General features: G+C 35.2%; 3 protein-coding genes across 5 annotated transcripts; 2 read left to right on the forward strand and 1 right to left on the reverse strand.

The window, feature by feature from the left end:
- Positions 1-2,178: 2,178 nt before the first annotated feature.
- On the forward strand, positions 2,179-2,873 carry LOC141429027 (ragulator complex protein LAMTOR2 homolog; the record flags this gene model as incomplete). The annotated part of the gene is given in 2 exon segments (XM_074089168.1): positions 2,179-2,405; positions 2,482-2,873. Coding segments are annotated over 2 exon segments (378 nt in total). The 3' UTR covers positions 2,792-2,873.
- On the reverse strand, positions 2,867-6,885 carry LOC141429025 (uncharacterized). 3 transcript variants are annotated; one of them, XM_074089165.1, is made up of 8 exons: positions 6,502-6,866; positions 6,283-6,406; positions 5,613-5,745; positions 4,290-4,507; positions 4,068-4,206; positions 3,690-3,883; positions 3,244-3,359; positions 2,867-3,066 (listed from the first exon to the last, which is right to left on the reverse strand). In XM_074089165.1, exons 1-6 carry the CDS (start codon positions 6,615-6,617, stop codon positions 3,879-3,881), a joined length of 735 nt encoding a protein of 244 aa, XP_073945266.1. In that variant the 5' UTR covers positions 6,618-6,866; the 3' UTR covers positions 2,867-3,066; positions 3,244-3,359; positions 3,690-3,878. The 3 variants fall into 3 exon arrangements, with proteins under 3 accessions (XP_073945266.1, XP_073945267.1, XP_073945265.1); XM_074089166.1 differs by having other exon boundaries at positions 3,690-4,206; positions 4,298-4,507; positions 6,502-6,885; XM_074089164.1 differs by having other exon boundaries at positions 3,690-4,206; positions 6,502-6,871.
- A 7,018-nt stretch (positions 6,886-13,903) lies between these two features.
- On the forward strand, positions 13,904-17,478 carry LOC141429017 (WD repeat domain phosphoinositide-interacting protein 3). The gene is made up of 6 exons (XM_074089150.1): positions 13,904-14,097; positions 14,181-14,462; positions 14,537-14,688; positions 14,902-15,105; positions 15,594-15,831; positions 16,203-17,478. The coding sequence occupies exons 1-6, from the start codon at positions 14,031-14,033 to the stop codon at positions 16,304-16,306; spliced, it is 1,047 nt and encodes a 348-aa protein (XP_073945251.1). The 5' UTR covers positions 13,904-14,030; the 3' UTR covers positions 16,307-17,478.
- The last annotated feature ends 34 nt before the right edge of the window (positions 17,479-17,512 follow it).

A 17,512-nucleotide genomic window follows, 5' to 3' on the forward strand; every position in this document is an offset into this window, starting at 1 on the left:
CACTAAAGTGCATTTATTCGAGACAGGACTCTAGTTTTTACCGTAATTTTCACGGCTGTCCTTTACTAAGAAACCATTCAACATAGGAGATGCGAATTTGTGGTATTCAAGAAAAACATTGTGAAAACAAAATGTTCTTTGCTAGATTTCCTCTAAGTGAACATGTGTAAGTAAATTACTGATAAATCTGATAATAGGTGTTGAGGTTATATTTGGCTGGCCGACGTCAATTCGTATTTATATAGTATCACGACAATTAAATTTTATTTCAGTTGTAAGCAGTGGTGAAAGTGTTGGCAACGAGATTTCACAAAATCGAAAACCCGGCTGAAGAAGAAGCCATACCAAATTGGGACTTCCATGCCACCTCTTTCTGAAGAAATTCTTGAAGGGTTTCCTCTAAAGATGGCAAGACAGCCAAGGTAAACACTTTATTTTTTTCATTTATCTCTATTGCAACTTGACTTACTGCATCTTATAATAATAATAATAAAATAATAAAAGATTGATTTAATAGTTTGTTTACAAATTCTACATAGGTACATAACAATAAAAAGTACAATCAAACTATAAAAGGGAAAAGCGACTCAGCTTATACCCTAATAAATAAATACCTAATAAATACCATAACCCTAATAAATACCATAACCCTAATAAATACCATCAATACATATGCATATTTTTTTTACATAAAATATTGTTATAAATTAATTTGCTTCGTCATCAATAATAATGCTAGGTATTTTGAGTGTATAGTATAGTTGCCGGTCAGAGCATTAGTAATAGACAGAAAATTGGCTATACACACTAATTATATTTCACCTGTATAAGTTAGTGGAAGCTTCTGGCTAAATTAAACTTTGTTTCAGGTTCAGCTTTGGAGTTGCCCAGTGTGGAATATTTACATGCACAGCCTTCTACAAGTGGTGCGCAGTGTAAAACTGACAATACAACAGGTAAACTATCACTGATAAAAATCTATACCTTATAGCATAATTTAGAATTTTAGAGTTGATCTGATGATAAAGCTAGCGGGTGACCATAGGAACACTGTGATAAACAGCACAACTGCATCGAGTTTGGACTCGTTTGTCGTCTTGACGAGTACTTTGGTAACCAGGGGCATATAGTACAGTCAGCAAAAAAAAAACTTATATTAGAAGAATTTTCAGAAAACTTTTATTGAACTGTTTACGGAACCTTTCATGTAAGAGTCCAACTCGCACTTGACCATTTTTTCTGTATTGTCTGTGTTTATGGTACACTTCATGTAATAACACTCCTCTTTTTGCGTTAGGGTTAAAAATAGGTTGAGCTGCTTAGTAGTTAGAGAGATAGAAATGGATATGCATACATACAGGTCAAAATATAATCCTCCTTTTGGGCTTCACCAGAATCGGGTAAAAACTACAGAATTAATTTCATTACATTTGGCATGGCAAGTAGATTGTTTATCAGAGGTATACAAAATTATGTATTGTCAACTTCCAAGATCACCTTACATTTCATTTCATTCATTTGACAAGTAAAGACATATTTGACAATAAGGCAAGAAATTGTAAGAAAGTTGTCTAGGTAAACATAGGTCATTGACCTGCAATATGACAAAAATTGGATTGTGCGTACCAATTTTATTTTATCTTGCATTAGTTAGTGTAAGCTACTGGCTAAATTTAACTTTGTTTCAGGTTCAGCTTTGGAGTTGCCCAGTGTGGAATATTTACATGCACAGCCTTCCACAAGTGCTGTGCAGTGCAAAACGGACAATACAATACTACAATACAATACTTGTGTAACGTGAAACTGTTTACAAATTCTATTTATCTATTTACCTATGTAAAGAAAAACAGATCCATGACATGAAAATAAATTATTATTAAGAAAAACAACTTTTTTTTTCTTTAATTCGATCATTTAATTAATAAAAAGCGCACCGCTACGTGCCGTTTTTTGACCATATATCGATAAAAAAGCACAACACTATGCTGTTACAATATCGATAATATCGACTGTTCCTAACAACACTACTTGTCAATGTGACTTTTTCGGCCCTGTTTAGTCTGTGCAGTTCGTTTCTTGATATTGGCACCAAAAAGACACTGAATTCATACTACAATCGTGGTATTGTTTTTGTATGAGAGTTCCGACTCTTAAAACGTAGTGATTATATACTCTTTGCTGGAAACATCTTCAGTTTTCGTTTTTATTTATACGGTTAGATTAAAGATCGACTGAGAGATTATACTTCTAGATTTAGAATTTAGTGAACAAATTGTAAGGAGCTTATTGGAATATATTTTCTTATTAGAATCTTCACTTGGTTTTGCAACTATCACAATGTTGAAGCCTAAGGCGTTGACTCAGGTTCTGAGCCAAGCGAATACAGGAGGAGTTGAAAATACTTTGTAATGCCTTTATAATATATTTAATCTATTAAATCAATTCAACCCGCCATTGTTAATTATTAACTAATTCTTCCAGATTGTTAAACCACCAAGGAGCCCTGCTGGCTTATTCGGGATACAATGACAAAGACGCCAGGGTCACGGCAGCTATAGCTAGTAACGTTTGGTCAGCATATGAGAAAAACGGACGCAACGTCTTCAAGGAGGACAGGCTACACTTGATACTAGTTGATTGCAACAATGGCAAAATTGCCATAACCCAAGTGGCCAACTTATTACTTTGTTTGTATGCTAAAGAATCTGTGGGTTTCGGAATATTGAAGGAGAAAATAAATGCCATTGCGCAATATTTAGAAGGGCCTTTGAAGCAAGTTGCTAGCTCGTAAGACCATGTACAGCAATAAGTGTTTCTATATCAATTTTATACATGTAATATAACTATTTAATAAATAAACAGTAAGTCAATAATTCAATATTTTATTTTATACTTGTAGTACAATTATTTAAAACATATTTAAAAAAGTATCTTAATCATTTTCGTATAATGGATGCTCAATTTGATCAATCATTCTCATCATTTAGAACAACTTTATATATTTCATCATACAACTTATGTTTTTCTCTATTGTGCACTCTTAATTCATGGCTCAGCAACTTACATCTGAAATAGTAATATGTTTATTAAAATGTCAAATTAATGTATAAAATATTAAGAGAAAAGACGAAAGTGCTACTATTGGGCTTGAAATTGGATTCACACAAACATGCTTACATTAAATAGAAATGAGTAGGTAGATATTTATAATCAATTTTAACAGAATTGACATTGAGTTCATACCTTGACCATAAGTCGCGGCCACAAATGGAGCATCTATACCTCACATTCAAATGAGCAGCCTCATAATGTTCCTGTAGTGTTTCCAACAGGCGAAATTGTTTCTTGCATTTATTACACTAAAAAAATAATGTTTAGGTTAAAATCTGTGAAGTTTTGTTCGGTCAGAAAAACTGAGTATGAAGGAAAAACTATTCTTCTAATATTGTCACTGCTTATAATCATCTTAAAGATGATGTGACTAGCATGACAAACTACTGGTGGTCACTCCTGAAAGTCGTCAACAACAACAAGTGTCGCCTAGGCTTCCTCCAGGAGCTAGGCTGGCTCGAGTAGTAGCCAGCTATGCAAAATAGCCGCACATAGACATCAAGCTGCGGAGAACAGCACTTAGAATACCCTACGCCTATTATCTTAAAGGTGAAGTAGTAATTTTAAAAAGCAATTACCTCAAATTTTTTTCTAGAATGAGTCAATTGATGTTTCCTTAGATTGCTGGGATTAACAAACTTTGCAGGACACTGAACATAAATATGGTCTCTCTCCTGTATGAACTCTCATGTGAAGTGTAAGGTAAGATTGCTGTTTACCTTTATATGGACACAGTGGACAAGAGTAATCGCATTTATCAGAATGTATTAATCTGCAAAAAAAAATCATCAATCCAGTACAAGTACTTCTCCTCTCTGTCACCTGTCACTACAATCTTGACAAATAAGTAAGATGTCATTGAGAATAAGCAAAGATAGAACTGTTGGTAAATTGGACAGTGGTGTATTTGACTCGCAAGTGGTTCCGCAATGCTCCTGAAGAATACAATACTTTACCACATATATGGCATGTGAACTCGTCTGTACGTAAATGCACATTCTTCTTATGCCTTGCCAGATTAGATACAAGTTTTCCACACTGAGGGCACGGTGGGCAAACACAATTTTGCTGGAGGCGATGTTCAATCAGTAGATCCTGTCAAAAAACAATGCATTGTTGATGATGATATATGAAGAATTTATGACAATTTCTTAAAACAAATACTCTGTCTTGCAAACCTTAGTACCAAATGCAAGATCACATTGTTGACATTTTATTGCCTTTCTTGCCCTGGCTTCTATCACTTCATTTGGCTTTTGGAGATAGGAAATGTTTAATTTTATTCTATTGTTGTGACCTCTGCCATCTGTGCCTGTTAGCCTAACTAGCCGTCTCCTTGTCATTTGATGAATAATAAGTGCAAAGTCATGCATTACCATTGGTCTAGAACATTTATCTGGAATTATAAAATAGAATGTATCAGAAAACTATGTACTATATAAAACTAAGTTTAAATCTATTATAATTTCATAGTTTGTAATCTTTGATTTTTAGTTCTTAATTATTATTATGTGCCCTTATGAGTCTGACGGACTACTTTTAGCAAGGTAACATTCTTATTATAATGTACCATCAGCCAAATAAGTGGTCTATCAATTTTTTAAACAAGTTCCTATCAAATGAATATGTTGCTAATCTGAGGTTGCTAAAGTCGAACTTTGAAGTTGACAGACATGTCTATTGGCATTATTGTTTTATGATGATGATGATGATGAATTCCTGTAGTCCCTCAGCAGGGACATAGGGCTCGCAGTAGGGACTTCCATGCATCATGGTTGTTGTGCATTGTTTTATGACATGCATAAAAATATTCGCCAACAAACTGTTTTGCAGTTAATGTATTTCTTTTTGTTGAGATAAATAAAATAAAATAAAAAAACGATTATCAACTTTAGGGTGGTAGACCACACATTTTGGCTGATGGTACGTAACTTGACAATAATAAATGAATAAATCTGTGATCATTTATAGCTATTTATGCAACTGTATCGTAATAGGGGTCCTTAAAACACGAGCATTGCGCGGAGTTTCATAATAGGGTCACATGAGTGTTTTAAGGCCTATGAACAATAATATTTTACCTACATCCATATATTAAATCCTCTATCATGCGTTTAAGAACCATTGAGAATGACCTGCATTAACAAGAACTAGGTAGTTATGTCTGCCCCACGAGCTGCGCGCGCGACGACCTGCTGCTGCTTGTGCGCGCGGGGCAGCGCGCCCCGGTGCTCTAATAATGTATGAAATTACGATACAGCCGTGTTCATAATAGAATCCAATGTTGTACCTAATGCTGGTTATTATCTATGGTTTATGAATGCATTACGGAGGATTTACTATATGGGTGTAGATAAAAGTAATTTATATTTAACATAACATGTATTATATTTTCCCAAAGGAGGCCTGTGCCAAGCATAGGGGTTCTTATATACAAATGTATAGGCCGGTGGTGATGACCATTATAATCTGTAAGTTGAATATTTCTTTACAAACTGTACCAATTCTCTGTGGCTGTGTTTGACGGAAATTATAATCTGAAGATTCACATTTCTTCTTAAAATCAAGAGCTATTTTCAATTCATCCAGGCAATTTTTACAAATATATTTTAGGCAAGGATCCAAGTTACTGACCTGCAAAAGAAATTATGTGATGGGGTTTTTTATTATATCAGTGGTATATCAATTAGCATATTATTTATTTTAATTTGTAAATTACGCCTTATAATTAAAATAAATCAACTGTTGAGATCATGTCTTCCTGGATGTCTCAAATTTAATTTAAATTTTTATTAGGTTTTTGCTACAAACAAATAATAAGTATTATTTATTTGTAGGGTTTTTGAGGGGATTTTATGTTAGATTAAATTGATTTTGTCAAGTAGATATTAAATCTTTAATTGCTTATTCATCAGTTGCTCATATAAGTTTAGTTATTGGGGGTATTATAACTATAAGTTATTGAGGGTTTATAGGGTCTTATGTATTAACAATTGGTCATGGTAAGTTGTTCAGGAATATTTTGTTTAGCTATAGACGAAGTTTTTTTATTAATAAGGGGTTAGTAAATTTAATTCCTTCAATAAGTTTATGATGATTTTTATTAATGTCTAGAAATATAGCTGCTCCTACCTCTTTAAAAAAATAATCTCAATAATGTAATATCCTTACATAGATGCTAGTCACGGACGATATTGTTCTTATTATATTTATTCCATTGATTGTATCCGTAACAGGAATATCAGCTGGACAAGTGCAAACTCTACATATCATTTCAGGAAAGACATTCTCCTCTCTAAAACAAGTGGAATTAAAATTTTATATTAAAAAAAAAACTACGATAATATGTGTGTAAATCAATTGGGACGCGTTATAACTAAGTAATATTACATTTTAGAGCATAAAAATAATGAGTGAGAATTATATTCTCTGGTAGAGAATTCATCTTTCCTTTTATGTTTGATTGATTTCCACAATACGTATTCTGCTAGCTTAATTGAGCTCATGGCGTCTTTTATTTATAAATCTTCTTAATATTGGTGTACTGTAAGTTTTTAATTAACTACTAAAGATAATTTACAAACAGTTTATGTAAACATAAAAATAAAAACTACTGAAAACAGAGGGGCTACTATGAAATTCGAAAATGGAAGTTCGTATTTCGTATCGTACCGCCTCTCTCACTCGTATTAAATAAACTAAGCGGCAGCGGGACGGCAAGATACCAAGTTTGGGCTAGGCGGCAGGCATTTTTTTTGCATATATGTCAATGTCACGCGCTTGTCAGTTTGTCAGCTGTACTTTTTTGAATTTCTCTAGGGAAATGCAAAAGGTATTACAGCCCTTACAGCTGACATTTGGCATACTAATAAAACGTTAGTTGGACAAGTTGCCTTGGCTGTGTAGCTTTTTAGGCTTTTTAGAGATAAATATATTAAGAGAGATAAATTTAAGACTATGCCTTAATTTCATCATAACCGCACTAAATACCTAGCACAAAGCGGGACTTTTCTGCTCTAGAGCAGAAAAAATGTATGAAAATCCTTTATTGCATTGCATTGTTTAAGATTTTTTTTTAATTGCACCACCAAAGAGGTAACAAGTATTTTTGCTATAAAATTAGCCTGCATAGTGTAAAAAAATATAGTGTTAGGTTGGTCAACCTGACGGTCTTATGAAATTTGAAAGATTGCATACACAAAATTGTTGCTACCAATCCTATCAAAAATAGTAAGCAGCCGTATTAAAAAGAACTGTGTGTTTGGTTGGGGTTGGCCAACCTGGCGCCCATCCAAAATTTGACAAATCGCGGGTAAAACTTACGCTGCCAAAAAAGTAAGAAATTAAATAAAAAACAAATTGGCAGGAACCTTGCGAATCTTCCGTGGTAATTTTTAGGGTTCCGGGGCGAAAATGGCAAAAACGGAACCCTTATAGTTTCGCCATGTCTGTCTGTCTGTTCGTCCGCGGCTTTGCTCAGGGACTATCAATGTTATAAAGCTCTTATTTTGCACGGATATATATGTGTAAACTATGCCGACCAAATAGTACAATTAAAAATTAAAATACAATTTTTTTTAGGGTACCTCCCATAGACGTAAAGTGGGGTGTTTTTTTTTGTCATCCAACCCTATAGTGTGGCATATCGTTGGATAGGTCTTTTAAAACCATTACGGGACATCTCGAGCGCGGGAAGGGTAACACGTCATTTCCTGTTCTGGTAGGATTTATCCAATTTTTATAATTTCTGGAGGTGGCTTTTAGTAATCTTAATTCTGTTTTGTAATATAATTTCTGTTTAGTATTTCTGTAGATATAATTCAGGTGATACGTTGTTTCAAATATATAATGTACAGGGGACGGACGTAATGGCGGGTAATTCGGACCCGTCATGCTCCAATGTTCCGGGGGCTCAGTCCGAATCTGAATTGAGGGTAACTGATATGGAATTAGAATCCCCTAATAGCCTTCCATTGGGTCAGCAAACACAATCTTCCTTTCTCGAGAATGATGAAGAAATTTCTGGTGAGTTCATTAAAGTTAAACCTAAGAAAAGACCGTTGGTTAAAACGTCTGACAATGACACTAGAAAAATAACGAAAATTGATCGTACACCTCCGGCTCCGCCTGTTACGAGGCAATGTTATTCCAACCGTGACTTAGGTCCGTTTATTGTGCACGTCGCTCAAAAAGAGTCATCACCTGGTTCGGGCTCCTTCCTTAACCCAGTGAAATTTGGCCAATTTATGTTTTCTCAGAGAATTGGGCATATTAAGCAAGGCGGAATAAAGAAAGTAGGACGTAACAGACTTGCCATCGAATTTGATTCTGCGTCCGCTGCTAATGCGTTTATAAATAACGAATGTATAATAAATTCCAATTACACAGCATTCGTGCCCACCTACAATGTTAGCAAAATGTGTATTGTCCGTGGGGTCCCGAAGGATCTCAGCAACGAGGAGTTAGCCGCTAATATAATTACCCCGCAGGATTTTGGTAGGGTTCTCAAGGCGAGACGACTTAATGCAAAAAGAAAAGTAGATGATATAGTAGAGTGGCTGCCAACGGAAACAGTGGCTCTCACTATTGATGGTCAAAAACTGCCGAGTCGTGTTTTTCTGTTTCACAACTCTTTTGAAACGCAACTGTACAATTACCCGGTCATACAATGCTACCAATGCTGTCGATTTGGTCACGTACAAACGCAGTGTAGATCTCCGCCTCGATGCTCAAGGTGTGCTCAACCTCATGTAAGCCGGGAATGCAAGGTTGAACATGTTTCATGTCTTCACTGTTCTGGTCCTCATTCTGCCACGGATAAAGTATGCCCAGAGTTTGAGCGCCAACAAAAAATTAAACTAACTATGACAGAAGATTCTATTTCTTATGGAGAGGCTTCTCAAAGATTCCCAACAGTCAAACGTTCATTTGCAGATGCGACAAGGGGCTCCCCGCCGCCAAATACCCAATCATATAGGAAAACTATTACAGTGACCCGCAAGCCTCGTCCTCTTCTCTCTGAGGGTTATGATAAAAAAGCGCACCAAGCTTTAATCAATAGCTTCAATATTCCCCGCCGCAAAATGGTTGTGCTCTTCGTTATTCGAATGACTACATCAACGAAGAAGTAGCTCGAGAGGATACCCTCTTATCTAATGTTACTAACTCTGATAGATCTTTCTATAATGAAGCCCAGTTGAACAACAATGTTTTAGACTCATTACTAGGCACACTTATTATGCTTCTTAGTGTAGAAAACTTACCGTCCAACGTCGCTACAAAAGTTGAAACTCTTTGCAACATTTTAAATAAAAAAATTCAAAATGTATACGGCCATCCAGTGGAACGCGCGTAGTATTATTAACAAAAAATCTGAACTTACATACTTTTGCCAAAAATATAACCCTATTGTATTTGCAATCGCTGAAACATGGTTAAAGCCTCAGTCGTCGTTTAATTTATCTGGTCATATTACTTTACGTGATGACAGAGTTGATGGCTGGGACGGGGCAGCTCTGATCATTAAAAAATGTATTCCTTTTGTTAATATCCAAATACCTGCTCATTCCAGTAACCTGTTTATTGTGGCTGCAAATATTTTCAACATTTCTTTTGTCTCTATTTATATTCCTCACCCTTCTCACTCAGTTTTATCAGAACTTTGTTCTATATTAAAAAATATTCCTGAACCCATGATTTTGATGGGTGATCTAAACTGTCACGATATGTCTTGGGGATCGGCCATATCTGACAATAACGGTAAAAAGTTGCTGAGCATTTTCGATGAATTAAATCTGTGCTGTTTAAATGATGGTAGACCTACTAGACGTACGGCTCCTAACCAAAATGTGTCGGCTGTAGATGTTTCTGTGTGCTCTTCAGACCTTGCCTCTGAATTACCATGGAATATCTCAAACAATTCACATAACAGTGATCACTTTCCTATAATCATAACTCTTCCAAATTCCTGTTGCCCCCCAGTCTCACTTCTCCCTTTGCAGAAATACAGATTGTCTAAGGCTGACTGGGACAGCTATTCCCTTTCTCTTGATAGTAAAATAGAAATTCTTTCATCTGATCCTAATATCAACCTTCAAGATGCGCATGACCGTTTTGTTAAAGTAATTCATGAAGCCGCTGAAGAGGCTATTCCTCTTAAGGCTGTAAGGCGTCGGGTTCCGTCACAGCCGTGGTGGGACGCTGAATGCTCGGCAGCTGTAAGAGATAGAAATCTGGCAGAAAAGAAATATGTCTCGGATATTAATATTGAAAACTACATAGCTTTTAAAAAAGCCAGAGCTAAATGTAGAAAACTTTTGTCCCTCAAAAAATGTAATGGTTGGAATAAATTTTGCGAATCTGTTTCTCCTTTTACCAATTCTTCAATTGTTTGGCAAAATATCAGAAATTTCCGAAAGGGCAAGGCTCCCCCTTCTGGTTATGCTTCTTCTCTAGCATGGACTGAGGATTTCCTGAATAAATTAGCTCCCCCAACAGTTCCACTTTCTAGCGATATACCTACTTTGTACCACTTCAGCCATTCTGATCATTTTCTGAGTAGGAAATTTGACTTAGACGAACTCAAGTCAGTTTTTTCATCGATAACAGATTCGGCCCCAGGTAGGGATGGTATAATTTATTCTTTTTTAAAAAAGGCTGGAACTCTTTTTCATTCTTTTCTGTTGGATCTTATAAATAAAATATTCGAAACAGGTGATATTCCCAAAATCTGGAAACAGCAACTAATCCTTCCTATCCTTAAAGCTGGAAAAGACCCTGAGGATCACAATTCTCATAGACCGATCGCCCTATCATCAGTTATGTGCAAAGTGGCTGAGCATCTGCTCAAAAATAGGCTTGAGTGGTATGTGGAAAATACAGGTGCTCTATCGTCAACTCAATTTGGCTTCAGAAAAGGCAAAAGTGTTACTGACAGCCATGCTCTGTTATCGACAGACGTGAGGTTGGCATTCACACAAAAACAGTCCGTTGTCTCGGTTTTTCTTGATATATCTGCGGCTTATGACAATGTCCTACTCTCGGTGCTCAGAAGTAAACTGCGTCAGATAGGTGTTCCGGAGAAAGTGGTTTGTTTTATAAATAATATTATATCTGGTAGGGAGATTTCATTGCGATTGCCAAATTGTCAGGGATGCAGTAGACTGGTGTGGAAGGGCCTGCCCCAAGGCTCGGTGTTAAGTCCACTTTTGTATAACATTTACACCTCTGACTTAGATCAGGCTATTAACCAGCATTGTAATATACTCCAGTATGCTGATGATATTGCCATTTATGCGATTAGTAAAAACGTTGACCAAGCTGCTACTTTTATAAATAGAGCTCTTGATTCTCTGGGTCTGTGGCTTGACGCTCATGGTTTAGATTTATCACCTTCAAAAAGCGTCGCTTTGGTATTTTCTAGGCAACGTTTTATAACCCCAGTAAATATAACATTCCGCTCTCACCAAATCTCCCTTCAAGATAAAGCTAGATTTCTTGGTGTAGTTTTTGACTCTAAATTGTCGGGCTCTGAACATATTAACTATGTAGTTAGCAAATGTGAAAAAAATATTAATATTTTGCGTTGCCTATCTGGTGCTTGGTGGGGTGCCCACCCTTATTCTCAAAAATTACTGTATAATGCTTTAATAAGGTCGCACTTAGATTTCGGCTCTATCATTTTAGAACCCTGTAATTTGGTAAATCTTAGAAGACTTGACCAGGTTCAATCTAAAGCACTAAGGATAGTAACAGGGGCTATGAAGTCGTCACCCATTAAAGCTCTACAGGTTGAATGTTCGGAGCCTCCTTTAAATATTCGCCGTCAATACCTGGCAGATAGATATATCTTTCGTGTAGCCCAATTTGATAATCATCCTCTTTTTCCTAAGCTAGAATTACTTCAAAAATATACTGAAATAAACGTCTATTGGCGCAGGAAAACAAAACCTAATACTTTAATTAGTTTCAACAGATTAAACAGCTTTAATGCTCCTATAGCAACATTTTCTAAATTGCCCATATATTTAGTTTCCTTTCAGGCCCTTACTTTTCACCCGAAAATAGTAAAATTAGGAATTCAAAAAAGTTCCTCAGCGGCCAATGACAAGTTCTTGTCGGCAATCAGGGACAAGTGGCAGGACTGGAATTTGTTTTTCACGGATGCTTCAAAACTTAATAAAGATGAACCTGTTGGGTGTGCCTTTATTCATGATAATTCACGATCAACCTATCAATTTCAATTGCCTCCTATATCAAATATTTTTACTGGAGAATGTTCAGCGATTCTAAAAGTAATTAAATATATAAAAGAGCATAGAATAGTTAAATCAATTATTTTCTCGGACAGTCTCAGTGCCATCCAAGCCCTTTCATGTAATTCTATTAAAAATTGTGCTAAGTCGGCAATAGTATGTCTTCTAAAGGAAGCTCTTCTTTCTTGCCACTTGATGAACCTGGAGGTGAAGATATCCTGGATTCCTAGTCATAAGGGCATTAGTGGGAATGAAGCTGTAGACAAGGCAGCTAGGGAAGCTGCTACTGGAAGTAGCCACTCTGTACATCAATGCTTTAGTAATGATTTAGCCGCTCTCTCAACGTTGATGTTGTTTGATTCGTGGTCCAACGAATGGAACACGAACAACAAACTACAATTTTATAAAATCCAGAACAATATTCCTCGTCGTCCTTGGTTTTTCGAATTTAAATTCAAGAAAAAAGTGACAAGCTGTTTAATTCGACTTAGACTGGGTCACGTGTGCTCTCCAGAATTTCTACACAAGATTAAAATTAAAAATGATCCTATGTGTGAATGCCGTAAGGACATTGGATCATTAGATCATATATTTTTTAACTGCCCTCTGAATAAGTTTGACATTTATGATGATCTTATAAAATTAAAAACTGAGCTCCCGACTAACGTCCGTACCCTTTTAGCTAACTTTAAAGAAATTGTTATTTACCTTTTGGCTGAATTTATTGACAAAAACGATATCAAGCTGTAAACAATGCTTCACATTATAAATTTTAATTGTTGCATTTAGGTATGTGTGTAAATGAAATGTAAATAATTGTAAACTAATTGCCACAGTGTCCCTTCCCTGGGTTATTTTAATCGCTCCACAAAAGAGATAGTCAAAATCACGCAATTTGACGTGACATTGGCAAAGTGCCTCGCAGCAAACGCCATATCAACAAAAAAAAAAAAAAAAAAAAACCATTACGGGTTTGCTAATTTTTCGATTTAGTGATTTGTTTGCGAAAGTACAAATTTTTTAGTGCAAATTTTCATTAAAATCGAGCGTCCCCCCCCCTCTAAAATTGAAACCGGTGGGTGAAAAAAATTGAAAAAATTCGGGATGGTAGTAAGTATATCAAACTTACAAGGAAAACTATGACGGCTAAGTTTACTTGAGAATTATTAGTAGTTTAAGGGGCTGTTTCACCATCCATTGATTCCTGTAATAGTTGAAAGAAAAGCCTCGCATTAAGTAGTTTATATTGCCCTCGTGCTTCTTAAAGCCAAATCGGCACTCGGTGCAATAATAAAATAACTTTCTGCTTGGAGCAACAATCTACTGATGACATCTCACATACATAATTAATTCAAAACTAAAACTGACAGCTGCCAAACCGCTGTGATGAAGTACTCGGGCGTGTATGTGGTTTTCTGTACTACAAAAACGTGTTTTGATCAGCAGGGCTACTACGAAACTCGAAACTCGAAGTTCGTGTCTTGCGGTCCCTCTGACACTTATACTATTTAATACGAGAGCGAGAGGGACGGTACGATACGAGTTTCGTAGTAAGTAGCCCTGCTGATTGTGTGATGGAAGATGTAGGTTGAATCAGATTTTTCTTATTATTGTTTGTTGATTAGTACACTATTTCGATTTGCTAGATTTCAGTAATTTCGTGCAATGAATTTATCAGACGATAATGTCTTCGGGAATGGCCTATTATACGTAGGATTCAACCAAGATCAAGGTAAATATCCGTTGCGTGACCAAATTACAATATCTTGTCGGTTTTTACTGTTAGACTGTACTTTTTTTTCGTTATTTATTCAGGATGTTTTGCTTGCGGTACGGAGAATGGATTTCGTGTATTCAACAGCGATCCACTCAAGGAGAAAGAGCGTCAAAACTTTGCGGAGGGCGGTTTGTCTTACGTGGAAATGCTGTTTAGATGCAATTACATGGCCTTAGTCGGCGGGGGCAAGACGCCCGTCTATCCTCCGAACAGAGTTATAATATGGGATGACTTGAAGAAAGACTCTGCAATATCTCTTGACTTCAATAGTCCAGTTAAAGCTGTAAAATTGAGAAGAGACAGAATTGTTGTTGTTTTAGGTGAGTTGTGCCTTATCAGTGATTGGCAGAACGCTATTATTGTGTAACAATAAACTTACTGTTTATCTTTTCAGAGAACCTTATAAAGGTATACACATTCACAGCGCAGCCTCAGATGCTTCATGTGTTTGAGACATGTCAAAATCCACGGGGTCTGTGTGTTGTTTGCCCAAACAGTAATAATGCAATACTTGCTTATCCAAGCCGCAAAACGGGTCACGTTCAAGTAAGACCATATCTGAATATATTTTTTTACTAGGAATTAATTAAGTTTTGTTAAAAACAAACATAATAAAACATAATTAAATTGACGGCGATTTAGGCCAAATTTTCTATCTATAGTTTAATTATGTTTTATTATGTTTGTTTTTAACAAAACTTAACTAGGAATTATAAATTTATTTTAATTTGATAAAATTTAATTTGCCTTCATCTTCAGCTGGTTGAGTTGAGCAGTCACGCCAGCACTAGCAGCTCTCCAGATGGACATCTAATTACTGCCCATGAGGCTCCACTGAGCTGCTTGGCTCTGAATGTGGGTGGGACTCGCCTGGCCACGGCTTCAACAAAAGGCACCCTCATAAGGGTCTTTGATACAGCCACTGGACAGAAACTAGCAGAATTAAGACGAGGTGCTCACCAGGTGAGAGCATGACCTATTCATCCAATTGCAATATAGTTTTTTTAACCTAAAATGTTCATTATGTATTGTATTCTCATGTTCATTATGTATTGTATTGAAGTAAGCTAATGTAATATGCTTAATTATCTATGTTACTCAATGAGTTACATTGTTTGCTTCTTTAACCCTTTATAGTGCAAGAATTTTTCACAATCTATCCAATAAGTTCTTAAAGCTTTGAATAGATTATAACAGTTTATGAACACTATTAATTTTGTGTCTTATGGATTACAATCATTATTATTCATTATGGATAATGTCTTATGGTTGCAAGAGCGACCGTTGCTCTATAAAGGGTTTATAAGCAAATTAAATTGATGACTAATGAATCCATTTACTTTTAAGTCAAGTTTAGTAGCTTATTCCTTTTACATGACAACTTAATTATTTACTTAGTTAAAGTGTAAACTTGTTTGCAACATTATTAATTCATGCATCATTTCTTGCAGGCAACAATTTACTGCATAAATTTTAACCACACCAGTACCAATTTGTGTGTGACATCAGACCATGGTACTGTGCATGTCTTCAGCCTGGAAGATGAGAAGTTAAATAAGCAATCTAGTTTAGCAACTGTCAACTTCCTTCCAAAGTACTTTTCCAGCAACTGGAGTTTCTGCAAGTTCACTATTCCAAATGGGCCACCCTGTATTTGTGCATTTGGTGTGGACAAGAGCTCCATTGTTGGTAAGTTAAAGTTTTATTTTTTTGATGACCTGTAGCCTAGTAGCTAGCTAATTCCTTAATATTTAGTATACACAATTATTAATAAATATTTATTAGAAAAAAAAGTTTGCTTTCATGTACATAATATGCTATGTGAAACTTTAACATGGCTACTATCAATTACTGAATTATAAAATTGTTAAAATAATAAAAAAAGACAGATAACCATTTATAAAATAAAATGATTGACTTCCAGCCCCATTAAAATAGTCTCACAGAACCAATAATTTATTGATGGGATGGGATAATATTTTATTTTTATAAAAAAAAAGAATTATTTTTTTATAAAGTTTATATTCTAAATTAGAAATTAATAATTTCTTCTATTGCAGTTATCTGTGCTGATGGCTCATATTATAAATACAAATTCAACGAAAAAGGTGAATGCACAAGAGATGTGTATGCTCAGTTTCTAGAGACATCTGAAGACAGGTAAGCAAGAGCCCTCACCAGAGGATGAAGAAAACGAAATTAGAATGTGATTGTATTCTAATTTCCCCTTTTTGATAGAAAGTTGATTTGATTATAGCTTGAAAGCAAGTAGCACAAACTCGCACAGTTTTTGCTTTGCCAAAGTTTTTCCAGGTTATTCAGTCATTCACTATGGAGATTGGGGGAGTTTGTGCGCTTGGTGTTGAAGATAATTTGTATGTTTTTGATAAAGATGTGATCAAATGAATTTTATAACTTGAGAAATACAAAATTGTTTATAATCACATGTAGTCTTACGTCGTCACCATCATCACTGTCATTTTTTTATCATCTAGAGTCATGTTAAAGAGATCTCAAGAAGAATATTATCAGTGTGACTGACTTAAATTGAATTTATTAAATTTTTTAAAATATTGTTGTAATAGACTGTCTCATGTGTTTTCCAAGGACTGCCACAAAAGAAAATGTTTGCTAATGAAGAATTTAATGTTTATAAATTATTAGAATACATTTATGGCGACTTAATTATTATTTGATAAGAAAGTATGCTTATTGATCCATTGGTGTATCTAAATGAGGGGAATTAGAATTACCATATTTGCTTTAAAAACACTATTACTAAGGACATTCTAGGCTGGAATATATTAGGTAAAGTGTAGTTATATCAACAACATTCGAAGTTAGAAAAGTTGTCAGCTAGTATGAAGTAAAAAATCATTCCTATCTGGCTATGCTTTAATTTTCTAAGGTCTATTTCTGGATCACCAATGTTGTTAAATTTATTGACGATTAGCCACTAACAGACAAGTTAATAGTTAGAAATAAATTGACTTTATGACGCCAAAGTATTGTTAATAGTTTTTAACTTTAACACATTTACGGCACTCAGGTAACGAACAAGAAAAGCGCATGTTATGCGAATGTAAAAACGACATAGGTATATTTGTTACATTTTGTCCTATTATTGGTATTTAGCTGCCTATTCTTAGTCTGATATTTTCATTTTATGAAACATATAATCAAAATAATCAATGTAATTTAAGCTTCAAACATAAAATTAGCAAAGTAGCCTTACCTTAGGTTGATATTACATACATATTTTAGTATTTTGTAATGTTTACCATGCAATGACCCTAATATCATCAGCATTTTTAATAAAATACCTATATTTTTGAATCTTTGTTTTTTGTTCAACTCAACCTTTTATAAA

The sequence above is a fragment of the Choristoneura fumiferana genome, chromosome 6, assembly GCF_025370935.1.
Source record: "Choristoneura fumiferana chromosome 6, NRCan_CFum_1, whole genome shotgun sequence".
In the NCBI taxonomy this organism is placed as follows: Eukaryota; Metazoa; Arthropoda; class Insecta; order Lepidoptera; family Tortricidae; genus Choristoneura; species Choristoneura fumiferana.